General features: G+C 37.2%; 1 protein-coding gene across 3 annotated transcripts in view; it reads left to right on the top strand.

Moving 5' to 3' along the window:
• The window catches only part of LOC113051466 (uveal autoantigen with coiled-coil domains and ankyrin repeats protein-like), a 48,339-nt gene that overhangs the window by 6,052 nt on the left and 23,168 nt on the right, over positions 1 to 19,119 (top strand). Inside the window, exon 1 of one of the 3 annotated variants that reach the window (XM_026215238.1) lies at positions 18,354 to 19,043. The exons of the other annotated variants lie outside the window; for them this stretch is intronic. Within the exon in view, the coding sequence (XP_026071023.1) occupies positions 19,008 to 19,043 (36 nt within the window). The 5' untranslated portion in view covers positions 18,354 to 19,007. Of the gene's footprint in view, positions 1 to 18,353; positions 19,044 to 19,119 lie in introns of those variants that run through there. 3 annotated transcript variants of the gene reach the window in all.

Genomic DNA, 19,119 nt, shown 5'->3' with positions numbered 1-19,119 from the left:
ACAGTTTTCAATTACGGTCACTGATGACACCTGGAATATTTTGATGCCCTTACTATCTTACTGAGCCTTGAACGTGTCAGTTTCTTTGCTGTCTATGCAGGATCAGAAAGTTCTCCGAATTTTTTTTTTTGTGTGTGTGTGTGTGTGTGTAGGGGGGGGTAATCTATCACTTTTAGTTTTTGATCACATTATTTTGTACCTGAAACGATTAAACTCGTCCACTGCAGTGAAATTAGGAAACTGATTAATAAACGTGTACTTTCATGCAGCTTAGTTTTAATTTATAGTGGTGGCTCTGGGCCAGAAAATTTGATGTTGTGCTTGCTGCTAAGACCTGCTGGTCTTCAAACAGGAAAGTTGTCGCCAGAGGTCTGGGGGTAGAGGGCCAGGATAATCTTTTCACCAAGTAAATTTTTCAAAACAACAGTCCTTCAGGACTGACTCCTCATCAGCCCCAAAATCTGAACAAAGCTGTCTGATCAGGAACTGGCTAATGCTGTGCATGTTCAGTTAATTGACATCTTGTTTCTGTGGTATTGCACAGTGGCTTCAGCCACTTTATTTTTTTCCCTGTCCATTTAACTTTTTATTCTATCTCTACAAGTACATTAGAGTTTATTGCTATGAGGTTTATTTGGTTTTATCTTCTGTTCTGATCAGTAGTGTTGTGACGGTGAGGAATTTTTCCCACCGGCACCGGTCAAACGACATGTGACAACACCGGTAATACTTGTATCGCGGGGTGGAGTTGGGGGCTTGCACTCTTTTCCTTGCTTTCCTTCACTTTTAAATAGCTTGTTAATGCTCGTGAGAAATATCTGAAATTCGGTATCGAAAATGACCTTTGATAAATGGCAAAAGTCAACAGCAAGCCTACTGATCATCAGTCTGCTTGTGATTTAGATCAAGATCAAATTACTTGGATTAGTGCTGAGTTAATTTAAATAAAAAAACTGCAGGTTTGTTTGAATCTTTAAAATGCAGTGGTTTCATGCATTCTGATTCGTATAAAGGCACAGTCAGGGAAAAAATTTAAAACTGCCAGAACCCTAAAAAATATGATCCAGATTTTTTATCAAACCGCCCAGCTCTGACTTGGAACATATATTCACACTATGATGTTGGTAGCCAGGCTCTCCTTTCACACTTTTGTCAGTTTCAAAAAGTTGACAGCTTGGTTAATGGATGGTAAACTTTTGTGAATTTTTGTGAAGTGAATTTTGATTCAGCAAGTTTTTATTTCAGCAAGTTTGTGTACTTCTCATTTGCTCATTTGAAAATGGAAGAAGCTATTTGAGGCAAATGTTTAATGCCATTTGATCAGTGATCTTAAAGCGCAGGGCTTATCAGCAAGTTTTTAGTTGTATGCAGACTTTCTGTGGCTCTTCCTCATTCCTCATTCTGTTTTTGCTGAAGTCATCCAGAGGATGGTTGGAAAGAGAGAGATATGTGCCGATATATGTACCAGATGTTACCCGGTTGTATGATTGTCGTAAACAGCAGAACATCTGACACTTTTACTCAATGCCCCCAATTTTCACTTCTCCCTTCCACTGTATTGGAAACTGTATCTACTTAATCTGTCCCATTCACATTCACTTGGAAATGGTCTGAAAGGACATGAGGCAATTCTTGTCGCACCCTTTCTGAGAACACCTTACACAACCAAAACAGCCACTTTTCTGCTAAAGGATAGGAGACCTATCCTTTCAATTTTTTGTGCATATGGAACTTTTATAAGGAGAGGGATACCATATCTTAGATTTGTTTATGAAAGGGTCATTAAGTACCAGTTTGAGCAATTTAAACATACATTGGCATGTATGTTCTGTATTCATATGTTTAAAGCCCTAAGTATTACTAAATTAACAGAACTTATACGTGACAAACAAATGTCTATTCTATTCTATTCTATATTTTGTCACAGAAAACCATTCCTTTCTAAGATCTTTAAATATAGCTGTGCTTGCTAAGCAGTAAAGCAGCTGTTTTTCTGTTGAGCCATTTTCCCACACATGCCCACACTTGTCTTGCACAGTAAGTGGGTTCAAAAAATGTACAAATAACACCCTTCCATGAATTTGTATGATTTGTATCCCTTAGTAAGGCAGGAACACTCCTTTGTGTTTCTTCATAGTGTTCTCAGATAGCAGTATTAATCTGTAGACATAATGCTTTAGAGAATATTTGGTGCTGTGCCCCATTGTCTATACGTCTCCTGTTTTCTATCTGGCTCTTTTCCCAGAGACATTACAGGAGGCATTGAATATCCATATCACATGACATCATTTTGAGACATTTAAGGTATTCCTGGTATTTGGCCATATTCTTTTTCATTTGGCTCCTAATTTTCATTAATTTCTAAATTCAAATTAAGTTCTATCTTCACAAAATAAACAAATAAATAAATAAAATACATAATGCATCAAAATTCAGGGAAAGATCAGAGCTGCATATGTGTTTTGTCACTCAAGATCTCTATTTGTTTTAGCATTTACTAGATTCACGTTCACTTGCAAGCTTTTAAGTTGCTGTAAAAAGAATGTTTTAAAGTGTTTATTATTACTAAAAATAATAGCAGCACATTATTGACTCATATATTGATTTCCATATACTTAATGTTTCAACATAAAGCAACCGTTGTGGCTGTTCAAAAAAGTGATATTGAGACTTTTTCAGAACTGATCCGATCTGATCCCAAAAATTCTGAGTATCTGCTGATACCGATCCAATCCGATACCAGCACAGTTTTTTTTTTTAATTCAATAGAGAATATCTATACTTCTCTGTTAGAAGTTGACCTGATCATCATTATTTGTGTTAATCACCATCTACTACGTATACACAACTTCATTTTAATGAAAAATAAAAAATGGAAAAATATATAATCATAAATGATTACCGAATAAATATTATTATAAACTAGGTTGGTAAATAATTCAGCAGCAAAAATTACTCTAGATTCTAGAAAAATCACGGGACCACAATAATTTTGTCAAATCTATTGGAATATGATTTACAAATAAAAGTGAATAAGTCTCAAATAAGGTAAAATGTTACACATTGCTCTTTGTATTGTTGTAAAATACATTATTGAAAAAAACAATTATATACATTTATATAGAAATCTGAAAGACGTTTCTTTTAAATCTTTAGCACAGCAATAAAGGCAGAAACATATCATAGATAAGACAGAACAAGAAAGACTATTAATAATCTTTGATTTCGCAGAAAGTATCATAATACTGAAGGTGCCAATATAGAGTGCCACAGAGCGCTTATGCGCATCCTGTGCGCAGAATGATGAGCTTGAAACATGTGCCACAGGCATATGTTATATATATATTAAATGCCTGGCATTGCTTTAAGGTGGCCAGATAGAGCTCCTAATATAAACATGGATTTTTATCTTCCAAGTAGGGAAGAATTTAATTGGCATTACACGTGTGTGTGTGTGTGTGTGTGTGCGCGCGTGTGCGTGGTATGTAAGAAGAGGAGGGGAAGTGAGAAGGAGTTTCTAAAGGGTGTAGTGAGACAAGTCTTAACCTGCCATTCTCAGCATTGGTTTCTGAGTGGGATGGTTGCTTGGCTTAGCTGGCACAGTCACAGCAGTGTGATGTCCTTTCTCTGTCTCTTTTACACTAAATAATGTTCACACTCACAAACACATGCAGATGGACACTCAACTTTGATATCTGTACTTTAGTTACACTGATCAACTCTTCTTATTCTTATATATGTGTTGTTTTATGTTGTTTCAGGTGTTTCCCTCAGGCAAATGCAATATTGGGCAAGATTAATGTTTTCTTCTCTTGTATTTCTGGTGGGATTTTACTGAGACATAGATAGGGCTGGCTATTGTTTGGGTTATTTCGATACCGGCGTCAAATCAATAATAATAAAAAAAAATACAATTTCCCACAAAAATGATGGATTGGCCATTAGCACTATAAACACATGATGTAATTTTCATTCATACTGAGAAGGCCCCCTTGCACAGAAAATCCATAATATCCAGTCACAGAGTAACAGAACTCATGACCCTCCAGGAAATCCCTTATATGGACAAAGGCATCGCTATTATAGCTGCAAATGAGTAAACCGAACATACAGTGTAAACATTTTGAATGATAAAACAGAGACAATAATCACTCAACTGTGACAATATAGTTTTGTGTTATTTAAGCCATCTCTGCTATTTTCATAATAATGAAGTATATTTATAATCCATTGTTCTCTTTTTCTGGCCAAAAGGTTTAGAAATGTGAATACAAGGGACATTTAACTTTTAGGTTTTTAATTTAAGCATCTTTAGCTTCGTTAACAAAAGGCTACTTACTGCCATCAGAGCAAGTGTACTTAACTGCATTCACGCAGCATTCACTCCTCGGATGCTCTCATTTCCTGAGTGTTGCTTTAAGTCAAAATGTAAAAACAACATGGACACTCTCGTTATTACAAAAATTAGTTGGATTTGTATTATTAGAGCTTTCCAACTTGAGTTCACATGCATTTTCTCAGTCTGGAAATTATTTTTCATGTGCAGTGCCGTTGATGTACTTAAGTCCTTTGTGGAGAACCAGAAGACAAATATTTCTATGACTCTAGACTCATTCTTCCCACTGGTTGCTCTTTTGCGACTAACTTTCTCAATTGGTCGCACGAGCACATAATTTGGTCGCATTTTTCCCCCCTTACAACATGGGATTAATCAATGCATGCTGATGAACTTTTATCGTAGTTCATAACAAAAGTGTTCAACATTCAACGCATGCTTTTTCATCATCATTAATTTTGATTTTACATTTTGTTAACAGGAGATTCTCTTGTTATAAGCAGGGCTTTGTAGCTTTCACTTTCGAACTCCATATCACGGTGTCAAGAAAAGATAATTGTCTGTTTTGCATATTTCTATACCTTTCACTTTTTAAGACTAAAATCCTCCATTGCGCTCTATCCGCTGAGCGCACTTTCGCTCATGCTGACGTGGTGAGTATAAACCCGAAGCGCTCGCGCTGAAAGTTCCTCTCTTGAATTTATTAGTGAAATCTGACTCCTGATACACGATGTGTGAAGCAGGACTGTATGAAGCAGGAGATTTGGAGCAGCTCAGACCATCAGTTCTTTTTAAGACCCCTTGATGTTGATGCAAGTTTGGGTGGGAAATTTTGAAGAAATCCTCATGGGATGGACAATAGCTAGAGTCACAATACATCATAGACTTGAACCATGAGATGATAGTCTCTCTGGTTATGTTAGCAGGTGTATGTGTGCTAATGCTAGCTGGACAATTAAAGCACTTCATTTATCGGGGAACGGGGCCTTCCCTTCAAAACGAAAGTAACGTTAATCCTCTGCGTCTTCATCGGTTTAGATGTTGAGAGTAAATAACACCTGCTATGTTCATTATTACATCCAGCAACAAAACACCTCAGTCGCTTAATCGGAGACATTCTTGTCTTCTCCTGCACCAGAGTCGACACAATGGCAGACTGATGACGGCTCTCAGCTCAATCTGAGTGGACCTTGTCAATCAATTATCATGGGAGGGGTATGTTCAAACAACAACAAAAGAGAATTTTGCATCTGGTGACCCCTTTTAACAAGTAAAATGGATCACTGTTCAATTAAATACAACTGAGAAATTCCAAGTTGCAGTAAATGTTACATTAGTTAGCTCAACGTAAATTAGTTATTTGAAATGCACATCTAGTATATTTGACATTAAAATTGAGTTGTTAAAACTAAAAGGTATTTTTTTTTTAAGGCAATCAGTTTGCATGTTTTTTTTTTCAAGTATGGGTAATTAACAGTTAAGTTTTGATTTGATTCTTTAATGATTAGTTATCTAAGCAAGTATGTAATTGCTTGTATTTGCATGTTATTTATGCATGGGTTTATAGTTGATTGAAAGGATTGCAGGAACAGTCGTCTATCTCAGTGGTTAAGTCAGTCCATTAGGGGGCTCCAGTGTTATTGGAAAGAATTGGAAAGAATTGAAATGTGAGAGAAAGTGCTGTCACGCTCCACTATTTTCCACAGCAGACCACAATTCACTAAATGGGAGCAGGCGAGGTCACTTTAATGGAATGCCAAAAATCCAAAGAATTCCCCACCATGACTATTAAAGAGACGTCCTTTTCACTTTTTTAGCTTCTTAGATATTTCACTCCTTTTCTTTCATTTTTCTCTTTTTCTCCCATGTTATACACATTTAATCAAACGGAAGAGTCTTTATAGTATCTTTAGTAGTATCGCTAAGCATATATATATATATATATATATATATATATATATATATATATATATATATATATTTTTTTTTTTTTTTTTTTGTCAACAAGTACACAAACATCTGTAGAAATATCAAATAACCACAAGCTCAGAATTGTATGGTTCTCTTGGTTTAGACGGCTTGCACATTTTAAAGCGGCTCACTCCAAAGCACCATAAAAGTTGAACTTTTATATAAACGTAAGTTGCAGAGGCTGTTGTTTATTTTGGCCCCTTGACATGGGAAAGGACCTGATTAAATTTATTTAGGAAAAAAATCAGTTGAAAGTGGGCTAAGTTATGGTGGGAGTTATTAAGTCTGGAATTCATCCTCATTCATCAGAGTGGTGATAGGGCTCCGCTCTGGTGGAATAAGATACCTCTGCTTCGATAGAGACGTTACACTGGTGCTGGCCAACAGAGGATGAACTCAGAAGTCATGACTCCCCTGTCTGTCCCCGAATCCATTGACATATGCTATGCCACCCAGGGTCTCTATCAGTCCGTCCTGACTGAATGATGAATGAGTTGTCTGCTCTAGCTGCAGTTAGTCTCCATTTCAACGTTTTCTGCATTTCATTCATACTTATGACCATTTGCTGAATTGTCATACACCAACTTTTTTTGGACGGAGAGTGGACGCAGTGACTGGACCACAGTCCTGATGATATTCTGGGACAGGGTCATTTATACACCATTATCTGCACCATTAACTGGCACACTGGCAGGCTCAGTGTATTCATCAAGATGACCTTGATTAGCGTCTTTTCAATAGTAAAGAGCAGTTTTTCTGTAGCACTGATCTGAGAATGTTTTGTCTTCTTGCAGCTGATTGTAGGATCTTTGGGTCGATCTGAATGTCATGCTAGATTTTCTTGTGTTGATTTGTCGATGTGTAATGGATGCTGAATGTTCCAGTCATGCTAAAATACACAGTGCATTAACAGATATGACAAGAAACACCTGCTCAACTAGACAATGTTTATGAGAGACGTCCCCTCATTTAGCAGGGTATTTACCTACAGTGGATAGAGAAAAAGAGAGATACTGCAAAAGCAGGGGCTTACAGTAGATTAAGACCTGTATGCCTTGTCCATGATTAAAATTTTACAATTGTGTATTCTCTGGAGTTCTGCACTGCCACTAGAACAAACAAACAACAAATAAATAAAATAGACAGCCTTGGTAAATATGATCAAAGAAGGCTGTGAAAATAAATCTGCATTCTTAATCATTTTTGATCTTTTATACAAAATAAAATAAAAAAAAAAAAATTTTAAATGGGGGGAAATATCATTATGAAATAAAATATCTGTGAAGTATATTTCCATTCATATTTACAATTTTGAGCACTCCAGGGTGATTATGAATATGAAATTATCCAGCCATTGCTTCCTGTTTCACAGAAATATAAAGTGGAGGAAAAACAAAGGCCAAATGCCCTTAATCATCCATCACAATGAGAAAACCAAAGAATATATTTCTGATGTGCACCAAAAGGTAATTGAGCTTCACAAATTAGAAACGTGCTGTAAGAAAAGAGCTAAAGCATTGAAGATCCCCATTTCCACCATCAAGTGCAATAATTAAGAGGTTCCACTCAACTAAAGATGTTATAAATCTGCTGGAAGAGGACGTGCACTGAAAACCCTAATAAGTTGACTGAACTACATTTATTGAGTAAACTTGTTGCCACAATTTAATTGAGTAATGGAGTGTCCCAAAACTTACATATTTAAAGGGGGTGAAATGCTCTTTTTCACTCAATATCCTGTTAATCTTGAGTACCTATAGAGTAGTACTGCATCCTTTATAACTCTAAAAGTCTTTAGTTTTATTATATTTATAAGAGAAAGATAGTCTGTACCGATTTTTCCCGGAAAAACACGACCGGCTGGAGGCGTGACGTGTGGGCGGAGCTAAAGAATCACGAGCGCCAGTAGGCTTTTGCGTTGAGAGCGTTTGGAAGCTGTGACACAGATCCAGAGACTGAAATTTAACAAGAGCAGCATCAGCAAACGGCGTCTCTATGTGGTATGTACTAAAACTGTATTTGCTTAGTGGTTTTGGAAAATGACTAAGTTCCACTTTGTCGTCTTTTTTTTTTTTTTTTAAGCTGTACATGTGGAAAGTGCAGTTTGATGACAACATCGCATGTTGTTTACTTGATGTGCTTACGCGCCGATAGCTAAGTTAACAACACTGAGATATTTGAAGCAGTTTTACTCACCGCATGCGGTTCCAACACACGATCGTGACCCTTTTCCGTTGGGATTGCATCATCCTTAAGAAATAAACTAGATTTTCTTTCTAGATTTATTCTCATTCTAGATTTAGCATATGCATCACAACAACGGTGACAAACAAAAGAGCTCCATAGCACAAACTCATCCTTATTTTCCAGCCTTTTTTGTTCTGATCGTCACCATTAGAGTTGTGACGTTCGCGAACGAACCGATTCTTTTGAACGGCTCATAAACATGAACGATGGGAGCCGAGTCGCGACTGGAGAGGAGCCGTTCTTTCTATCGTTCTTTTTTCCTATGCGTGTTTCACACAGATTCATACAAATGAGCTTCTCCAGGAGACAGAACAGAATAGGGGGAGGGGCGCACCCAGCGCAGGCCAACCCTTTATAGCGTGATGATATTAGTTATTAGTTGTGCATGCATTTACATTGCATTTTGTGTTCATTTAAAACTTATTTTAAAATCATTAAAAATGTTCTTTTGTGATACTGTACTTGTATAGAAATTTTTCACTAAAAGCTGTTTTCCACAGACATTCATTGCAGCCCACTTTGTTATTGTTCATTGACTTGAAGGGGCTGATGTCCTATTTGCAAAGTTTACAGTAGTAATAGTATGTAGTATGTAGACATTTCCATTTTATTTATTCTAATTTTATCTACTTTAAAAAAAATAGTTTTCTATCAAAATGTTCTTGTGTGATAACAATGTTCTTGTGTGGAAGTGTTTGTAGTAAAAGCTGTTTTGCACAGAGATTCATTGCAGCCGGCTTTGTTTTTTATGTTTATTTGTGAGTAGGTATTGTATGAATAACATAAGTCAGCATAGTTTTACACACACACACACACACACACACACACACACACACACACACACACACACACACACACTTTGTACTAAAGGTAAATCAAAATAATGATGTCACTGTCTAAGCAGAGGGATTTGTACAACCCTATGGAATATAGTCCACACATGAGAAATGAGGTAATAATCAATATTTCAGAATAATTCAAACTCAGATGATGGTGTGTGATATCTGCAACTTTAATTATTTGACTACAAATCTCACCTCATAATACCTCCCAGTGATTATTTCCAGGATAAACTGAGATGCCCCCAAGCTGGCTTCTTAAAACTGACTAAATATTTAAAAAGAGCCAAAAGAGCCATTCTTTTGAACGGCTCTTTGAAAGGAACGGATCGCGAAGATCCGGATCCCCTCAAAGAGCCATAAATCCCATCACTAGTCACCATTGATGTGATGCATATCCAAAATCTTGATGTCTGTTTGTGACGACATGATCGGTTTTCTAAAAGTAAGTACATTATTTTATCTACAAAGTTTATATCCATAAAAGTATATCCATAGCTGCAGCAATACATTTTATTTTACTATAATTGTTCACCATCACAAGCAAGATATGTGTATATTAGACCTCAACTCTCTTTGCCACAGTAACAGTGTTTTACAACACACAAGTTACAGCAGCAAGAGACAAGCTAACACCAACAAAGAGCTGATAACACCTGAGCTCTTTTAAACCTTTACAACACACAAGTTACAGCAGCAAGAGACAAGCTAACACCAACAAAGAGCTGATAACACCTGAGCTCTTAAACTTCGTCTTTCTTCGCCCAAAAAACAGCGTTTTAAAATACACTGTTACAGCAGCAAGAGACAAGCTAACACAATAAGTATCTGGACCAAGATCCCAACCAAACCAAACACTTTCCACCACAATGGTGACTTCAAATGAATCAAGTATGCACATTTAAACTAATTAATTCTCAAAAAGAGCTTCTCTAGATGTCTGACAGAAATAAAGTCACAGAACCTTGTAAGGAGGATCTGTGAACGTCTATATCAGACGTACAGAAGACATAAAAAAACATTTTAAAAAAGACGTCATAAAAACATTATCTCCTCAGTTTTTTTTTTTTTACAGTGCAGTATAGGGTTTACTGTATTTTCATAAATATTGTGACATTTTGTCAAAAGGTCAAAGTTTAAATATGATGTTATTTGTTTTACTTCAGTGTGCTGTCAAAAATAAGAACATCATTTTCAGTTAAATTTACATGTTGAGTTAACTTAAATATATAAGTACACTTGAAATTAGTACCAAGTTAAGTGAACATAATTGTTTAAGTACATTAAATAAGCATCAAGTTTGGTGAACTGAGTGATTTAAGTACAATCTACAAAACTGTCAAGTTAAACTTAAATATGTAAGTTTTGGGAGACTCCATTACTCAATTAAATTGAGGCAACGAGTTTACTCAATCAATTTAGTTCAGTCAACTTATTAGGGGTTTCAGTGTATTTCTGCCACTTAAATGATCAAAACATAATTTAACCATAAAGATGTTTGTAGTTAAATATAAAATAGTTAAATTTCAAATAAATGCTGTTCTTGTGAACTTTCTATTAATTATTAAGCAGCATATTTGTTTTCAACTTTGAAGATAATACAAAAAGTTTCTTGAGCACCAAATCAGCATATAAGAATGATTTATGAAGGATCATGTGACACTAAAGACTGGAGAACTGGATGCAGAAAATTCAGCTTTACCATCACAGAAATAAATTACATTTTAAAACATATTAAAATAGGAAACCGTTATATTATCAAATGGTAATAACTGTTGTTACTGTATTTTTGATCAAATAAATTAAGCCTTTTTGAGCAGAAGACTTCTTTCAAAAACATTAAACAAAATCTTATCTCCACGTCCACTGTTATTTTGTTACATGTTACAATATATAGTGATGATTATCAGTGAGCTTGCTTTTTAATGAATGAAATCATATTTGCCTTGAACTCTTGCTAAGTGCTTGCACGTTACCCAAACACAGGCATGGGCATGCTGATGAGATTTAAATGTTTCAGTCCTCTCTTTTCTGATTATATTCTCAGAGTGTTTGCAGAGTAATGAGAACAAGCCCTTGACCAACTCGAATATTATTAAATATTGAATTAGGTAACACAAATATATTAAGTTGCTTAATGGGGTCATTGATATCACTAGATTGTCCCATGCTGGTTTTGATATTTGCCAAGAATTCTGCAGTGGGGGTCTGAAGAAGGATAAAACGTGAGGATGACACTGGACAGGTCAGCAGAAATCTGATCTTGCGCTTTCCCCAGCTGTCGGAAGTGGAGGAAAATAGCAGGGAAGTGTTCTGACCTCTAAGTCAAAGGTCAGGTTTTGATCAAACAGCTGGACAAGACCCAACTGTGTGTCTATGTTCCAGTCTGGCCCGGCTTTGTTTTAGCAAAATCTGTATTCTCCTCAGTTTCTCCAAAGTCCATTCAGGCAAGTCGTGCCACTCGGCCGCCATCTTGGCAACGCCTCCGGGCAGCTATTTCAGACTAACAAGACCAGCTCCTATTTAAATGAATGGGCAGAGAGTCAGAACTGCACTTTCACTGGTCACTGGGACTTAAAAACAGCAGAAACAGCAGTAAAATATGATACAAATCGCTGAAAAAGTTGTATGACTTTGCCCCAAAATAAGGTTTAAAATGCCTTTTTCCCCACTTGTTATACCTTTACTACGCATGTGCAAAGGTTCCTCAACTGTGTGCGTACGTCAGTGGAACCAGACGATAGGCTTAAATGTTTCCCGGCTTGACTGTTAAAAGCAGATGATTGGCTTTCCAGCGGGAGGGGTGGGACATGTGCACACAAGCGCCATCTTTGCCATTATGGGTTTTCCTTATATAGTTGTATTGAGGATTGAGGAAGTGGCTTGTCTCTTATAAACTGTCTCTGGTTTCTCCTACAAAGAGACAGTGAAAGAATGCAATGCTAAAGTTTTTGAGACAACTTATTGCTTTTTGGATTTTAATATTACAATCAATGCTTAAAACACCTCTTTCTTTACCTCTCTAGTAAGGATGAACGATTTTCATTCCGATTGAGACGTCAATTCGATTACAAATGGATTATTTGGGTGAATGTAAACGTAGCCAGTGAATTTCAACCCGACTTTATTTCAGTCTTTAACTTTAGATATGCTTTAATTTCTGCCGTTTGGAATGCAGTACGTATGCACAAAACTCACGTACTGACAGACTTTCACATGTGCTTTGTGTTTGTTTGTCCTGAAGCTTGTGGCTACGGTTAAATACACTTGAATCACCGAATACTTTTATAATACGAAATTGATGTAAACCCAGTCAGTTGTGTTTTCAGAGCAGGCCGAACAATTTGATGTGGCAAAATAGATCTGTGCATTAGTGTGAATACAGCCAAGCTGCCAGTGTCTATGATTTTATCAGTAATAATCAAACAGCAATAATGCTGAGGGAAAAACAAACAAAAACCCTATGATTTTCTGTAAACGTTTTGAGTACTTAAAGCGCTCTCAGATACTGAAAGTGCTTTTTGTTTTTTACTTTTAATCCTCCCCCCATTGCTTTAAATTTGCTTGTATGTTTTGAAGCTATATTTACTTTAATTTTAGCTTTATTTAAAAGTTTAAATTAAAATTAATAAAAAATTTGTATCACATTCAAAAAATGTGACCAGAGATGATTTTACTACTTATGTTGTTTATTTTGTGTGTGTGTGTGTCTTATTTATTTATTTTTACAAAAAGGGGATGTAACCCCAGTATTCTCTTCAGGCTCATGATATCTGACTGTGAGATGTTTTTGATGTGGAACTAGTGATGGGGTAGGCTGAACTCAAAGAATCCTGTTCTTTCCCTCTCTTCCCACCTTCAGCAATCACACCCTCTACAGTCGCTTGAGAGGGTTACGATTGCCTCCAGAACGGTCTAAATCCAGCATTACTGCTCTACTTTGAGGGGGCTGATTCAAGAGCAGCTATCTATCTGTGGTTAGTGCAGCACTAAATCAGATCTGTTGATGTGTGGATGACATGTCACTGGCCTGATGGGACGAGAGATTTTCTGTGTGAGAAGAGTGGAAAAATGACCAAAACAGATGTATGCGATGGCCTGATTTTTAGCTGCAGGTGTGCTTACAGGGATCAGTGATGATGAATCGATTGAGTGAACTGTTGTGCAGATTTCAGCTTATGCCATTAATTATTTGTAGCTGTCAACATATGGCCTTGGGCTTTTGCAGGTTAGTAGTTAAAGCACTGACATGGTTACTCTTGTGTGGGATTTTTTTCTGGCATCGAGACACATACTTGATTGCTCTCTGTCGCACCCATAATAACTGCCTGGTTTTGCTCTCTTACACTCATGTGTTATCTTTGTACATCTGGACACAAGTATCTATATACAAGTGTCTTGATTTATGGCCATGTACGCTTGCTGTTGCCAGGCAAGACTTTGTGGGTGTATATGTGTGTGTGATTTGGGATGGGGGATAGGGTTTCATTTTTACAAGGTGTTGACATGAATTATAACACCCAGTCACCCAGACTGCCTGGCAGCCAAGATTCATCCTAGATAGATTGTTCAACCAGAGAGCTTATCACTTCATACCCTTTTGGTCCTATTAAACTGTTTGTGTTGAAAACATGCCATAGAGTGTGTTTTTGTGTAGATTTCATGGACACGTTAAATCTGCACTAGAAAACAACACTCCCTATTACTCAACTTTTATAAACAAACCGCAAACCAACCTGTTTGTACCCGCCTCTTGAATGCAAATTAATTTTGTTTTTTTGTGCATGACATATTCATACACACGTCTACTGTTCCTAGAGGTTGAGACTTTTGAGTTTTAATTTGAATCAATAAATGCATTGATCATGATTTTATTTTTATTTAATTTTTTTAATGGGAAAGAAAATGAGTGCTCTAATCTATGCAGATGTAATGAATACTACTGTACTCTAATACTAAGTGCTTGATGTATTATTCCAACAATAAAAATTCTGTCCTTTTCTAACTCATGTCACTCCAAACCTGCATGACTTTTATAAAATATTAGGGAAAGCTGTGTCTTGTTTATATAATGAAAGTCAAGACATATTTTGCCATTAATCAAAATACCATCCTTTGTCATCCAAAGTCATAGAGGTTTAGAATGATATAAAGGCGACAGAATTATGACAGAATTGGGGCGAACTATCATTTAATCACTTTCAGTGTTGCTGACATTAAACCTGCCATGGCATCTGAGGAGTTATTTGATTTGAGATCTACAGCAGAAGGCATTATTGGGGCCAAGTACTGAAGGTGCAATGGCACCTATTGTATACGTTGACATTCTTCTTCTTATTATTCTTCCTCCTCCACCTGCTCTGGGAGTCTATGGCAGCCCATAGACCTGTTTGATGGAAGTCATGAAATGTGGCACACAGATAGAGGACAGTCTCACATTAACCATAGCAATTTTGGGATCTCTAACTCAAATCCTTTAGCGCCACCAACAGCTCTAAGTTGCATATATGCTTATCCTTATGCTTTTGAACCATAAAGTTTAGAAAAAGAAATTTTCACCAAAATTGGCTTGGATCATCTTCAGACCATACTGCCCAAAAGTTATGGATTTCGTGTTATGGTTTAACACATCAACAAATTTGCTGGAATGATGCCAAACTGTGTCAGAGGCTGCAGAAAACTTTGTGCCATTGTCACCTCACACAGAAAACATCACATCAGTTTGGTAACCTGTTGGTCAAAAGTGATAAATCATTCATATGAAGTCATTAACTATTAAAAATTAAATATCCAAAAATGATAATCATATTTGAATGAGCCTATTGTAATGAATATGGTCTCAAAATATTTTTGGGATCTTGCTGAGAACATGGATAATAATTTTGCAATAGTTGGCCGAACTTTCTGTCTGTCATTTTTTTTCTTTTCTGTAAAAAAAAAAAAAAAAGAAACTACTTTTTTGAACTCCTCCTAGACCATAGGTCTGATTTTCATCAAATTCAAGTCAGATCATCTTCAGAATGTGCTGACAAAATTATGTATTTCATGGCCATAGACAAAAAAAATTGGTTGAGCACCGCAGCAAATTTGAGGCATGATGTCAAAACGATTCTGAGGCTGTATCTCTGCAAAGCTTTGACATTGGCACCAAACTTTGTGCGTGCCATTGTCACCTCACACAGAACACACCACATCAATTTAATAAATTTGGTCAAAAGTGATAACCTGTTTAATCATATTACTGGTGGTTGTATTTTAGTTTTTATGCCATTTTAATTAAAATCATTTTAAAAAGGGGGTGAAATGCTATTTCATGCATAGTGAGTTTTTTATACTGTTAAAAAGTTGGATTCCCATGCTAAACATGGACAAAGTTAAAAAAATTAAGTTGTACGTTTGAAGGAGTATTTTTGTTCCAAAAATACCTCTTCCGGTTTGTCACTAGTTTCGGAAAGTTTTTTTTTCGAGTATGGGTCTGTGTGATGTTAGATGGAGCAGAATTTCCTTATATGGGTCCTGAGGGCAAGTCTGCCGGAAGAGTGTGCGCTCCCGTAGAGCAGAGCAGAGACATTCACTGATCAGAGCGAGAGACCGAATTGTCACAAAAGAAGTGTGTTTTTGGTTGCCAGGGCAAGACAACATTAAGGGATCAGTGGATGGAGTTTATTTTTACAGAACATCAACGGAGTTGTGCAAGTGTTTTTGTGTGTTCTCTGCATTTCGAAGATGTTTGTTTTACAAACAAGGGCGTTTGATGCCGGATTTGCATATCGTTTATTTCTTAAGGATAATGCAGTCCCAATGAAAAAGGGTCACGATCGTGTGTTGGAACCGCAGGCGGTGAGTAAAACTGCTTCAAATATCTCTGTGTTGTTAACTTAGCTATCAGCGCGTAAGCACATCAAGTAGGGGTGTGACGGTTAGTATATAACCGTGAGACCGGCGGTTATAGTTGAACACCGTCATTAGAACTCTATAACCGCCAAAACCGTGTCATTAAAATATTTTTTACAAACATTTTTTATCAAAAATTATTTTCATTTTTTAGATAAGATCATAAGATGCGCAATATATCGGAAGACATGGTTTTTACCACTTAATGAAGTTTTGTAAATAGTCAGACATGATATTTACCACTTCATTAAATTTTGCTTTGTAGAAAACCTTTCTTAACCCCCCCCCCCCTCCCCCCCGACAGTTATGTTATGAACCGTCACATTTGACACGCATCATAACCGTCTTCACCAATTCTGAAACCGGCACACCCCTAACATCAAGTAAACAACATGCAATGTTGTCATCAAACTGCACTTTCCACATATACACCTTAAAAAAATAAAATAAAAAGACGACATAAAGTGGAATTTATTCATTTTCCAAAACCGCTAAGCAAATATATACAGTTTCAATACATACCACATAGAGACGTCGTTGCTGATGCTGCTCTTGTTAAATTTCAGCCTCTGGATCTGTGTCACAGCTTCCAAACGCTCTCAACGCAAAAGCCTACTGGCGCTCGTGATTCTTTAGCTCCGCCCACATGTCACGCCTCCAGCCGGTCGTGTTTTTCCGGGAAAAAACGGTACAGACTATCTTTCTCTTATAAATATAATAAAACTATTATTATAGTTTTATTTAGTTTTAGTAGTTTAAGCCCCCTTTAAAATGGCTTAAACTACTCATTGCTGCTGTTGGTCTGATGCTTGCTGCCTTGTTTGTGTAGTGCTACATAATTGTCTTGAATTACTGGGATAGGCAAACCCATTCATTTGAAAGGGTTGTCCACATAGAACCATCTTGTGTTTGAGTAAGTGTGTGTATAATAGTGTAAACAAACCAGTCAAAATATTGGCCACACCTATTCATTCTTTACTTATTATTATTATTATTATTATTTTTTTTTGTATTTTTTTATTTTACAACAATAGTAAGTTCATTGAAACTATGAAACTACACAAATGGAAATATGAAGATTATGAAATGACTGTTCTGTACCCTTAAAGTATATCTTTAAATTTGACCCCCTTTTTTTTTAATTTGAATTTTATGTGTGATGACATTAAAATCAGTATTGAAGAGGTTCTCATGTGTTGGCCACCTTCTTTTGGCTCCTCAGTTTTGCAAAGGAATCTCTTTGTCTACATAACTGATTCCAAGGCTTGAACTATAAATCTTCATTAACACAATATTGATCACATGTGCACAAACAAACAGACACACAGTGAACATTTTCTTTTGTCTCGTACTTTAATATGTCACTGAATTACAGTTGTGAGCTATTTGGCTTATTCACCCAGTGTCCTCTGCAAAAGACAAAACAAAACAGAAATAGTCCACACGTTCACGCACTCACCGTTGTGCTTATTTAAGGTACTAGACCCTATATGATTCCATTTCGGTTTCATTGTTTCTATAGGACCAAGCAGTTTTTGGGAGTCAATACCCTGCCCAGCACCCCACATATGGCATGCTATATGTGTGTGTATTCTCACACGTATTCTGCTGTATTGGTGGGACTAGAAGGGCATATTAAGGGGTAACTGAACTCCCCCTCTGGCGCTAGTGTGAAAATCTAATGCGTCCCTGCAGCCTTTGGATCCACTTTCAAGTCTCTCATCTACTAAATTAAAAGCTGACGTCTTGCTTTTGAAAATAGATATTTTGCGTAGAGTTTGTCTTGCAGATACAGAGATGGCATGGGGCGATTTGTAAACAGGGTTTCAGGCTCCATATGCCAGACAGTTGAATGTAAAAAGCCGACACCTAATCCTCCTACCGTTTGCTTCATTCGTCAGCTCAGACCCCCCGGTGTGCATGAGGCTGGAAGCATCTCCTCAGACCGCCAGATGATGACCTGGTCTGGACCAGAGACTTTAATCTCCTAGAGATTAATGGTTGTAGCTTTATATGAGGCTGTGGTTGCAGAGGGAATACAGTATGTGCCTCCAGCACTGAGGTTTCTTTCATTTGGCTGGCCTTGTTGCTCATGGGTGTCACCGTAAACGTTACTCATGGACTAGATATGCTTGGATGGTTTATTATTAGCAGTTCTACCACAATCAGTCATTGGAGGAAGGCCTGAGGTTCAAAAATAAAGAGGTAACCACTCTGAGCTTGTCTGTGTGCTGCTTGCAGAGATATTTTAGACCTGGAAGAGCTTGCATAATTACCGCCAGAGGTTGAACAACCTTGCCATTTGGCATAGAGGAGCAAAGCAGATACAGACAGAAACAGAGGAGAAGAGAACAGAAAGCAGGATAGAGAGGCCGTATGGATATTAGGGCGGTCTGACAGAGAGGAGAAGAGACAGAGACTCAGCCCCAGAGGAGGAGCTGCTGTAGCGGGGCTGGTACCTGTGCTACAGTGGCTCACCCTCTGAGTGTTTTCACCGTTTCTTGTGCCGTAATGAAGTCCTGTGGAGAGACTGTGGGCTGGAGAGAAGTTCGCGGACTCTGCCAAGGGTTCTGGTCCCCCTGTGAGGTGCAGGCTGCCTGCTGGAGAGGGGGATTCATCTGAAGAACACAAACACTCACTGGCTGAGTGTTCATTTGGTCAGACAGAACCTTTTTTCATATTTTTTTTACTTTAGACCACAGCCACAAAGGACCATCAAGATGAGTCGATGGCTCAAATGCACTTCCATGTACTTTGTAGGTATCAAGAGATTCTCCAGTAGTACTTTTCCCTTAAACTTTGCTGTGTTAAACTTTGAGGTTTTTTTCTCTC

Source organism: Carassius auratus, chromosome 32 (assembly GCF_003368295.1).
Source record: "Carassius auratus strain Wakin chromosome 32, ASM336829v1, whole genome shotgun sequence".
In the NCBI taxonomy this organism is placed as follows: Eukaryota; Metazoa; Chordata; class Actinopteri; order Cypriniformes; family Cyprinidae; genus Carassius; species Carassius auratus.
Note: the sequence above shows the minus strand (reverse complement) of the source record. Positions and strands in the feature narration are given on the sequence as shown.